This window comes from Quercus suber, unplaced genomic scaffold (assembly GCF_002906115.3).
Source record: "Quercus suber isolate HL8 unplaced genomic scaffold, Cork oak 2.0 scaffold_540, whole genome shotgun sequence".
Classification (NCBI taxonomy): Eukaryota; Viridiplantae; Streptophyta; class Magnoliopsida; order Fagales; family Fagaceae; genus Quercus; species Quercus suber.
The window spans coordinates 240,756-252,533 of NW_027069988.1; the positions used below are offsets into that span (position 1 = coordinate 240,756).

General features: G+C 35.7%; 1 protein-coding gene across 1 annotated transcript; it reads left to right on the forward strand.

Moving 5' to 3' along the window:
- The first annotated feature begins 9,280 nt into the window (after positions 1 to 9,280).
- On the forward strand, positions 9,281 to 11,778 carry LOC111988895 (uncharacterized). Its single transcript, XM_024020705.2, has one exon. It carries the CDS (start codon positions 10,091 to 10,093, stop codon positions 11,447 to 11,449), a length of 1,359 nt encoding a protein of 452 aa, XP_023876473.2. The 5' UTR covers positions 9,281 to 10,090; the 3' UTR covers positions 11,450 to 11,778.

Consider the following 11,778-nt stretch of genomic DNA (forward strand, 5'->3'; position numbering starts at 1 on the left):
TATGGTGTTGAATCTTCGTCATGCTCGTGCTTTTGAATTCCAGTTTGTCTTTTGCTGACAAATTTGGGTGCATATAATTCAAAGTTCAACAATCAAATGTAAGAATGGAATCATTTATTTTGTAGGTTTGTCTAATGGTGAAGACAGATCAGACCACCCTTCGGCCCTAACTTGAGTTTTCACATTAAAATATAGGCAGAATGTACCATGCAGGCCTTATTCACAATGTATTATATCCCTCCTTTATTTGCAAATGGGTTGGATCAATCACATTTCGACTTGGTTGGGTTTCGGGATGTATTGGGTTTGAGTCAAAAATTGATTTTATTGAACAGAAAACTTAGGTTTTAGGTTATGTTTGATAACAGTTTTTTTTTTTTTTTTTTTTTCAAAAACATGTTTTGGGGAATATAAAGAAAAAAAAAATTCTTGTATTTTAAATAAAAAACATGTTTGGTTAGTTGAAATTAAAAAAATAGTTTTTTTAAGAAAAAATAGAAAATACTAAAATATGTTGTTATTAGGATTTGAATTCTATTGTTAACTCATTAAATGAGACAGATTTATTAAATTAAATGCGTATTTTCATTGACTTTTGAAAATTAGAAACTGAAAATAGTCTTTTGCATGTTTTCAGTTTCCTTTACAAATTGAGTTTTGAGAACAGTTTTTGTTTTTTGTCAATTTGACTTACCAAACAAGTTTTTTAGTCTCAAAAATATAAAATTATTTTTGAAAACAGAAAATATGAGGAAAAAATAGTTACCAAACATACCCTTATGATCTGGTCTTTTTGAGAGTTGTATCAATTTGGTATGGTTTTTATTTTTTATTTTTCAAATAAAAAATTTAATAATATTGTTTTTTCCTTCCTTTTAATACAAGTAAGAGATCAAGTATCGTAACCAAAAGTTTAATTGTTACAAAACCGTACACGTTTCACTATATTTGAAACGTTCAAGCTGAGTCCTGACCTTGTGATTAAAGAAGTTGTGAATATCAGTAAGAAGAAAAAATAACTTTGACTAAAAAAAAAAAAAAAAAAGGAAGAAGTGAAATGTGAAACACGTTTACACATTATTAAAAAGCCAAAACATGTGAGAAAATTCCCTTTGAACAAAAAGGGTTCGACCCATGTACCCGCTGTTTCAATAATTCAAATACAAGTTGATCCATTTTTCTCACGGGTCCTGAAATCCTTATCCATATTTTTATATTTTCCTCGAAGTTTAAATAGATTATTGGGTCAGGGTATAGTTTTGTCAGGCCTTTTCTTTTTAAAGTACAATTGTGAGTTTGTATGTTAATTATTTTAAAAATTGTTAAGGGAAAAAGAAAATGAAGGATGTAATTTTTCTTTTTGTTAATATATATATTTTTTTGTTTGATAGAAATCATTTTCTGGAAAAAAAAAATTAAAATATTAAAAAACTAGTTTTTGAGAAATAATTTTAAAAAATTTGATTCGTTTTATTATTATTATTATTATTATTAATTATTGTTTGCATCTTATAGAAAAAACTAGTTCCAAATTGTAGCAGAAAAAGAAAAAGATAATAAAATTAAATAAGGAAGGAAAGTGTAATCATAATTCATAGGAGCTTCATCTCAATTCTCATGGTCTTCTATGAAGTATGATCTTTCCACGAAATTTCATTTTTTGGACGTGAATTTTGCCGAAAGTGCAACTATCAACTGTGTCAACATCTAGTGCAAAAGCAAGTATATTCTATCCACATACATTTATGTCAATTATTTTTCCATTTGAAAATGGTACGTACATTGCAGCATAATTATTAATTTATTATTGCACTCTGTTCATTATTTACTTGACCAAATTCCTACAACTTTGACATAAACTACGTAACTTAGTATGTTTGGCTAGAGGAAAATGGAAGGAAAAATAAAGGGGGATGTGAGATCTTAAAGTGTGGAAAGAGACATCGCTTGTTTGGTTGGGTGAAAAGTTAAGATAGAAAGGGATATGGACTATGTAAACAATATGAGAATATCCTACTTTCCAAGCAAATATTTTGTTCTTTTGACAAATTGGAAGATAGTGGACCAAACTTGCTAAAATGAGGTAATAGGTGGGGGAATGGAGAGAAAAGGGTCTCTCAATTATTATTTATGGGTGGCCTCACTAGTGGCTTGCAATAGATGTAGAACTTCTCCTTCCTTCTAATTTTGTTTAGAAAATGAAAAGTATCGATGAGTTTTAGTTATTTCAATTAGTACAATCTTCTCATCAAGGTGCTTGCAGTATACATGGTATTATTTTTACCATTACATAGCATGAGGTCGATGAGTCTACATAGGAGACCCTATTTATTTATTCAACAAATAAATAAATAAATAAAAGTTACAATCTCCTAACTTTTTTTTTTTTTTTTGATGGAAAAGCTTGCAAATTTCATTAAACGTGGGTAGTACCCATAGAAAGTATATTAGAGAGAATTTGTTATATAATAACAGGGGGAGTGTCCTCCACCCATATCATACAGTCAATAACATCCTTGGAATGCTTAGCCATTAGGTGAGCTGCTACATTGTTGTCATGTCGAGTGAAGCTTGTTTCCCATGAAGTGAAAGTTGGCAGCCACATTTTTGCCCTTGTGATGACCTGTTGGATGGAGATTGGGGCAGATGTCTCACACTCAAGGGCTTGAATAACAACTTGCGAGTCTCCCTCAATTATGACTTGCCTTAGGCCCAATTCCCATGCAAAGATAATTCCACACTCCATTGCCTTCGCCTTAGCCTTTAGCGCATCCAGTGGAAAGTACAGCTTCTTTAAGAGTGCCCCCATGATCTCACCTCTGTCATTGCGAACAACGACCCCAATCCCACACTACCCAGTCTCCTTAAACACTGCACCGTCAACATTGATCTTATACCAGTTAATCGGTGGGGGCTTCCAGGAGGTTAGGGTTTGGGTGGGGCGAGGAGTAGGGAAATCCACTGTTTGTTTATATTCCATTTGCGAGACTTAGTCGCCAGAATGCCCTGTTTGGATGAAAACTAACTTTTCACATTCCTCACATACACTACTATAAATACCATTATACCCACGAAATGTAGAAAGCTTCCAGAGAAAATTTTAAGAGAAAAACCTTAGAGAAAAACAAGATTGACTCATCCACAATTTTTGCCATTTGATTCTCCAAGTTCCTCTACTCTCACCCTCTCCATTGACATATCCTTGAGAGGTACATTTTGTTAAATCCTTATCTCACCATACTCATATTAGTAAGGAGGTATTTTGGTGCTTAGGAAGTAGTTCAAAGATGACCAATTTACTTGGTTGATGCAATGGACATATTGCAGGATTTGGGAAGCTAAAGAAAACAAGGTTAAGTATAACCCTGTTGAAGCAAGAAGCTTGGAAGGCTTAGGTGCATTGGGTAGATTAGGCTTAAAGGTTCTTCTGCTATTCATGTATCCTAACTTTATTCTTTAGTTGATCATTGGACCGCTTGGAAGGCGGCGGAGAGGTTTTTCGTTGAGTTCTTTGGTTTCCTCTTTGATAACACGTGCTAGTGTTATCTTTGTATTTGCATCTCTCTTCCCTTACTCTTTCCTTTTAATTGTTGCTATGTTTGTGATTAATTATGGTTTAGAGTGTTTTACCTATTTGGTTATAGCTTATATTCATCATTTCGTACATATATTGTTTATGTATAAGCTTGTATTGGTATTGTTAAAATTAGGGGTCTAAACATTCATTAGTGTTTTACACACTAATTGAACTTTCACGTAGAAACCGGTCGCTCGCCACCTCAGGTTTGTTTCATGGTCAAAGATGATCACGTAAATGTGGGAATGTGAGTACTTATGGACTTCTACGTGACTTCCTTCTTTCCATAGCATGGAAAGTCTTCCACTTCTACCATCACTAGGGACAATAATTCCTTGCGTATATTCCAACTTTGCTTGAACTTTTTTTATGAAAGAAATATCAGCCTTCGTCTCCACTAGGAAGACTACTAAGGGAGCTTTGTCTCTCACAATCTTGGTGAACATCATAACTGCCTGAAAGTCCCCAAGTCCTCAACAGTTCCAGATAATATACTCATTGAGCTGGGTAGGGCTACTTCACTGCCTCTGCCACACCACCATCCATGTTGCCCTACTTTCTATTTCCCTTCGCTTCAGCGAGATTGAGTTTGGATTAAGCTCCTGTAAAGGACTCGGCCCAATTCTCTTTTTGTTCAGAGAGACAATAGCTTGGAGTTGGCTAGCATTTTCCTTTTCATTTTTTTTGTCAATGTGTTTCCAATATCTAGTCTTAGACCCAATGGGCTCGTTAACCCAACCCAAATCCTTGTTGTATATCATTGCCATTGGCCCATCTATGTGGTCCATGTAGGTAGCTAGGCTTTATACATTAACGAAACCCCTGAGTGGTAAGTCAACATCTTCTTCATCTGTCACCATCATCTCCTCCCCAGTAGCTATCATCGAATGTGCCGCACCTACCCCAATGAGTTTAACTTTTTTTTGTCTGAGGAATAGCCACTTTCAGGTCTTGTACATCCATGCTTTTGCTCGGTTTTAGTGACAGTTCCTTTTGTTGGCCCTGTTGCTAGTTTTGTCCCAGGTTTTAAGTCAGCTGGCACATGTGATTCCTCTAAGTGTGTCAGCGTTGTGGCAAAGGGCCTAGTGGGGTCACTAGCTTGCTTAGTCACGTAAGGCACACCTACCATCCTTGTTTCGTACGAGGGTTTAGCTCCTTCCTTCGCACTGCGGTGGTTTTCAGATTCCGGTGGTTGGCTAAAGAACTTTGGTACATCTTTGTTGGGAGGGTGTTTGAATGGTTCACCTCTAAGCCAAGGCCTATATTGGTGTGGTGCTTTCTCTTTGTTAGCAGAGGGAGGGTCACCTTCTTGGCACCCTTTTTCTCCATGGCCAAGTTTCCTACATATACAATAGAAATTTGGGAGTCTTTCGTACCTAAAGTAGACCCAATGTTGTTCATCATTTTCAACAATTATCTTTTTTCCCCTGAGAAGCTTCTTGGTGATGTCTATCTTCAATCTGACCCTCAGGAATTTTCCCTATTGAACACCTTTATCTGGCACGTCAACATCAAGGACCTCTCCTAATTTGTTGCCTATCATCCAATCGGTCTCCCTTGTCCTACTTTTGAGAGGCAGGTTGAAGATCTGGATCCAGAATGAGCACCACTGGAGTTTAATGTCCTTCAGTGCAACGTCTCTGTCAAAGTCCTGGAGCAAGACTAAGGTTTTTTCATAGCTCCATGGACACGTGTCCATGATTTTCTGCTTGCCTTTTTTGTTTGTTTTCCAGGCCTTTCTCATTTTTTTTCATAGGGCTTCTATGTTTATGCTTCTCTGTGTGAGGATGTGCATGACAAGGCAGTTTTCTCCCAATGCTTTGGTAGCCTTAGTGCTATCGCCTCCCAGGACAATATCATCATCCTCTTCCTTAATGAGAGTCAGTTTTTTCCATAATTCCTCAAGGTCATCTACCATTTTGGTTTGCTTCAAGTTTCTAGGTGAGGTAGTGATGAAAAAAAAAAACTAGAAAGTTCCACGGGGGAAGTGCAAACTTCTTGCACGAAGCAAGACCTACTATGTCTCTACGCTCTCGAGAGGAAACGAGAGACACTCGATAGAGTGAAGAATATTTTGTTTAATATTTTTGTTGGTTATACAATCTCCTAACTTGGGTTTCAACTTTCAATTCTAACTATATTGAGAGGAAAAAGAAAATCTATTAGTATCTTGATTTGATAAAGACAATCATTAAGAAATGAACATGCCATATGTCATAATTACATATACACACACAAAAAGGACAATTATGAGTAATAAACACTTAAAAAACAAAAACAAAAAACGAAAAAGAAAAAGGAAAGCTGTTTCTACATTCTCATCCCTTCCTCTCATCCTTTTACACCCTCACATTCCTCTTCATTTCCACTTTCTGCAACAAAACATAGTGCTAACCTTAGTGATATTTTTGTTTGATCTTTAGACTGTTAGATGAATTTAGTGTCGACATGACATTGATTGGGGTTGGGACCATGTAGTTATATACTCCTAGATGTTGAATTATGTGAAAATATTAGTGAGAATTGATGGCAACAAAAAATCAAAAAAGTAGAATTAAAAAGACCAGCCTAATTGAAAAACAGGGGAGGGGCTTCACTCTACTAGTCCAATCTAGTGCCACCTAATTTTAACAACTTTACGTTCACGAAGAAAAAAATGAGTACACGCCAAAGTGGGAATGTTGCGTCTTTGGTAGAAAAGTAAAGGGTGTTAATTATGCCCATTTGCTCACTTCCCTGACTTTCTTGATCAAATGCGGGCTAAGCGTGCCATTCACCAGGGACCTACACCATCTACACCATGATGGGAACTCAGCACCTACTTGATCAACCACTATTCATTACTTTTTGATTTTCCCAACAGTGCATATATGGTATTGGATTTGCCTTCTCTCTCCAATCTCCACTGCTAAATACATTAATTTTCATATGGTTTAATTAAGATGTGATAAGCATGTGTACTAGAAACGTTTAATAAGTTAACATCACGCTAAAAAATTCTTGACTTTTTTCATAATTATTGAGTTAGTAAGTTATGATTGGCGTATGACAAAAAAAAAAAAAAAAAAAAAAAGAGATTATATGAAATCAATGTTGTACTAATTGGCAAAAAAAAAAAAAAAAAAAAAAATGAGATTATATGAAATCAATGTTGTACTAATTGGCGTATTATTAGACTATTGCCCAATAAAGCACCATATCTTAGTCATACTCAGATATTGTTATCCAAGCTGCTTCCAATAGAAAATAGAAAGCAATGTAATAGTGTATAATTTAATGTATATTTCTATTTCTCCACGTAGGGCCTCTACCCAAATCATAATTACAAGGAATTATTTTGTTGGTACGTCATAATCTGATCAATTTCAAAATGATGTGCCTGTTTGATTAGTACATACATAACTGTATTTATGGGGTAACAATGTCAATCAATGCAAACTCTACCCGACTACCTCCAAAAACCGGTGGTTTCTTGCAAACGTGGATAATTTTTCCTACTTGAAATTAATATTCTACATACTTAATTATGAACGGACATGGGTTAGCTTTAGTGCATAGGACACATATCATATTTTTACCACTGTCCGTATCGTGTCGGCTCTAGTGCAGTGGAGTTAACCTTACCCCTTATATAGACTGCCATGAATCATGTTCATAAGAGATTGTTTACCTCCTATTATGAAAGCATTGTTGTAAGTGTAAATTGACTGTTGGTAGACTTTCTAGCTAGGCCTCTGTTTCCCAATAAATTGATATTAGAGCCAAAGGTTCAGCTTAGCTTGGATAAAGAAATCTTCACCCATATGTGTACGGTGTATGGCTTTATGAGAGCATGGATGACTAGCTCTTGGATTGAGTTGTGTTTGGTAACAAATCCTGTATATGTGGCACTCTTGGATTTGTGAAAGACTTTAACACTTGAGGGAAGTTAGGTTGATGTGATTAAGGCTCATACGCAAAGGGTGTTGTTTCCACATTGAGGAAAGCAATAAAAATGACTAGTTGTTATACATTATTGGCTTAAATTTTTGAGGCTCTATGTTTTTTGGTTGAAATGGTGTCTCAAAATGTGGACAAGTATTAAATTATTAATAGATTCTTAGTCTCCCAATGTTTCTCTTGTGACTATGAGGCACAACTTATTGGTCTTACGCAATTTGGTGTTACACTCGTGGATCTTTGAAGGACACCCATGAAAGGGGGGTTGGATTGTGTGGTAGAGACTCACTTGTGAAGCTCTTGGATTTGTGACGTACACAAGCGAGTTACATTGATGTGGTCGAGGCTCACATGTGAAGCTCAAATCTAAAGGCTTAGGACCTGTTTGGTAATATCTTTTAAGTATTGTTGTTCAAAATGATATGAAAACTGTAATTTAAAAAATGTTGTGAAAATATATGTTTAAAGTACTCATAATGAAAAAAAAAAAAAAAAAAAAAAAGTATTTGGTACCATGTCTCAAACAACATATTTTAAAATGTGAAATAAATAATTGTGTTTGGCTTGTGGATGGATTTTTTTTTTTAAGTGACAACTTTCTAACAAGTACAATTATTTTATTAATATTTATTAGAGGAGTACACGTGAGAGAGAAGGGAGGAAAAGAGAGGGAATAAAAAAAAGAAAAAGATGAGGCTTCTTTGAACAAGGCAATTCTTAGAAAAGCACTAAGAATTTTTAGAGAGAGAGAGAGAGGTGTAGTTATGTTAAATCTTATCAAGTGGGTCCCATGCTTTTCTAAATATTTACAAAAATATCATTGAGTAATATTATTTGAAAACTGAAAACTGGTAGAAGGAATTTTCTAAATTTATTGTTTAAACACCCTAAAATGAGAAATGTAACTCAAATGCTTCTAAATGAAATCTCTTACGAAAACGCCTTTTTTTTTTGGTTCTATAGTTTTCAATGTTTAAATACTAAAACTATTGTTTGAACTACCTTGCCAAACATGCCTTAAATAATTGGGTCGAAGAAATGTCCCAAACACGTATATTAAGTATTAACATACTTTTAGTGGTTATGTTGGACTTTTCTCACCCAAACAAAGTTACAAATCTAAAAATATATTTAGTCTCATTATTTAAAATTTAAATAATATGACATTACCCTAGTATCTAGTATGTACACAGTTAGATTTAAAAAATTAGATAGAGAAGATCCTGTTTTAAAACCATAATACGAATACCTCATGTAAAGTACCAAAACCACTTAGGTATAGATTAGCTTCCCACAGGTTAAAAACTTGACAAATTATGAGTGATTTGACAGGCAGACAATTCCTTCGTGAATGGGTCTACTTGAGAAATGGATGAACATACAAAAATAGCAGCATATTATGATGAGTGGAAAACAAATTCAAATGTCTGATTCAAGTCAGGACAAGTAAAACTTTTGGAGAGCACCATGGAAAAGAGATGCTTAAATTGAAAGAAAAACTTATTCACATGCAGTAAAACTTTAGGTATATGTAAATAGTTAAGGTAAGACTTTTCACATCATATCATTCACATGGTGAGCCATATGTCCCTCTTTTCTCATGTACGTACAAATCATGGACCAAATTGATTTGCATGTCAAGGACATTGAATTGGTGCCTCATAATTTCTCACTATCAATGTAAACATATTTCTTTCCCACATGGAGTTTGGGGACATTTGAGCCACTATGATGCCATAAAGCCAGAGAGAGAGAGAGAGATGATCTTGGTTTACAGCTTTGTAGAGCATCTACGAGAGAGAGGTGGGGAGAGTGATAATGAAGGTTGGGTCAAGTGGGACCTCCAATAGCCTCAGTGGAGCAAATTAGTCACTAGCACTCTAGCAGTGGAAGCTGCAATGTCAAGCAAAGGAACCCCCCCAAAAATCTCTATCTCTCACCCACCCCCTAAAAAGAAAGAAGCAACAAAAAGAGTGACATAAAGCCAATAGTAACATCATCATCATCATCATCATCCATAACATCATCATAATCTCCTTTGATTTTTCATTTTCCCTTCATTCCCACCAACTTCCATACATACCCACCTCTTCAAACTTGCATAAAACCAAGTTACTTCATTTTACTGTAACTCTCTCCAACCCTTCTTTTCTTTCTATGCTTCTGTTTGAATTTTTATAGGTAGAACTCGTCAAAATTCTTCAAGAACCCACGAGGTCAGAGATATTGAAGCAGGGCTTCCAATGACTTCTTGTCAATCATTCCGGTACTAAAAAAACACTCTGTTCTTGTTCTGTTTTTTGCCAGCTCTCTCTCTCTCTCTCTCTCTCTCCAAGAATCCAACTTTTCCTTGTTTTAAATATTTCCTTTCAAGTTAACGTACTTGAACCTTAGTTACTCAGAACATATCAAAAGGAAACAGAACTATAAACACACTGTATCAATGTTTTGTTTTGATTAGTTATTTCGCTATATCAACTCTGTTTCTGTTCTGTTTTTCCTGCCTGGTATCTATCTTGCAAACCAAACAGAGAATTGCAAAATATTAATATACCCATTAGAGAAAACATTGCAATGGATTCATTCAATCAAACCACTGGCTTCCGTTATAACCCATGTTCAAACAGAATGAGTCATCATTCTGATGATGAATCTGAATTTTCAGGGATTCTTGACATTTATGTTCATCATGCTAGGAACATTCACAACATATGTATCTATGATAAACAAGATGTCTATGCAAAATTTTCTCTTACTTATAACCCAGATGAGACTGTCTCAACTAGAATCATTAATGGTGGAGGTAAAAATCCAGATTTCAATGAGAACTTGAGGTTGAAAATCACCCAAGTTGATGCAGTCTTAAAATGTGAAATTTGGATGCTCAGCAGGGCCAGAAACTACCTGGAAGACCAACTTCTGGGATTTGCTTTGGTCCCAATTTCACAAGTTGTTGGCAAAGGAAAGGTGACCGAAGATTACAGCCTCTCTTCCACTGATCTCTTCCACTCCCCTGCAGGCACTGTCCAATTGAGTCTTTCTTTAGACACTTCTCTGCCTATTAATCCCTCTGCCAAGTCTTTATCTGAATCAGCTAACAATTCATCAATATCTTCAGAAGTTGTATTGCTTGATAGAAAAATCTCAGAAGTGATCTTAGACCCAGGAGAGTATTCCAGGATTGAATTTCCGGACATTAATGTTGTTAGAGAGAATCAACAAATGGTGTCTGAGTACTTTGACTTGGCAGGGCATGGCTCTGGTTCAAGGCTTAAATCCACAGGACTCGTTTCGTTTCTCCAACTTGGTTCTTCTCCTCAATCTGTTGATGACTATGAAATGACTGTGAATTCATCTGAGGAACATCGTGGTGGATTGGATTCTCCTAATGAAAGCATACATAATTCTGGGTTCTTAAGTTCAACTACAAGCAGCATAAGTGATGACAGAAACTCGGCAGATTCAATCGAGAAAAAGAGTCGTTTATGCGGTGAATCATCAAATTCTGTCAATGTCTCAATCACTACTGAGGCTAATCAGAACTCCGGTGCTAGTCCAGACACTCCAACTTCAAAGAAGGGGACTGAAATCAGAGATGAAAAAGATTCACATTTCACAAGCAAAGAGGAGGAGAACAAAAAGGATAGGCATATGGGTTCTGCCAAATTTGGTCAAGTTTTTTCAGCTCCACTTGGGAATATCAATCTTGAGGCTGAGCAGTCTGCCATGCAGCAGCAAATAGTAGACATGTATATGAGAAGCATGCATCAGTTTACTGAATCTTTGGCAAAAATGAAGCTTCCAATGGATCTTGATAAACCGGAGAGTGAAGACCGTGGTGATGTGATTCAAAACCATAGCACCAATTTAGAAATTGATAAGAAGAAAAAGGATGGATCCCGTGTGTTTTATGGTAGCAGGGCATTCTTCTGATTGCTAATTGATGCAGCATAGCTGACAGTGAGTTTGTTCTAGCTAAATATGGAGTTTAATTTATGGTAACTTTTGATTCCTCTTAGCTTCTTATGTGTTATTCATGACAGATTTCAGTTTCTTGAGGCTTACTTAACCTCTTCCCCCATGTTGATGTCAGATATTTTCTTGAAATTCAGTGGCATCTGTTCCATTGACTGAAATAGCTACATGTTAGTATGTTGCTGATTCATGAGCTTATGACAATTTTATTATCGTTGTGATCTGCTTTGAAAGTTGTTTGTGTTGTTAGAAGTCTTTGTTTAATATCACTAGGGAAATTGCTGTTA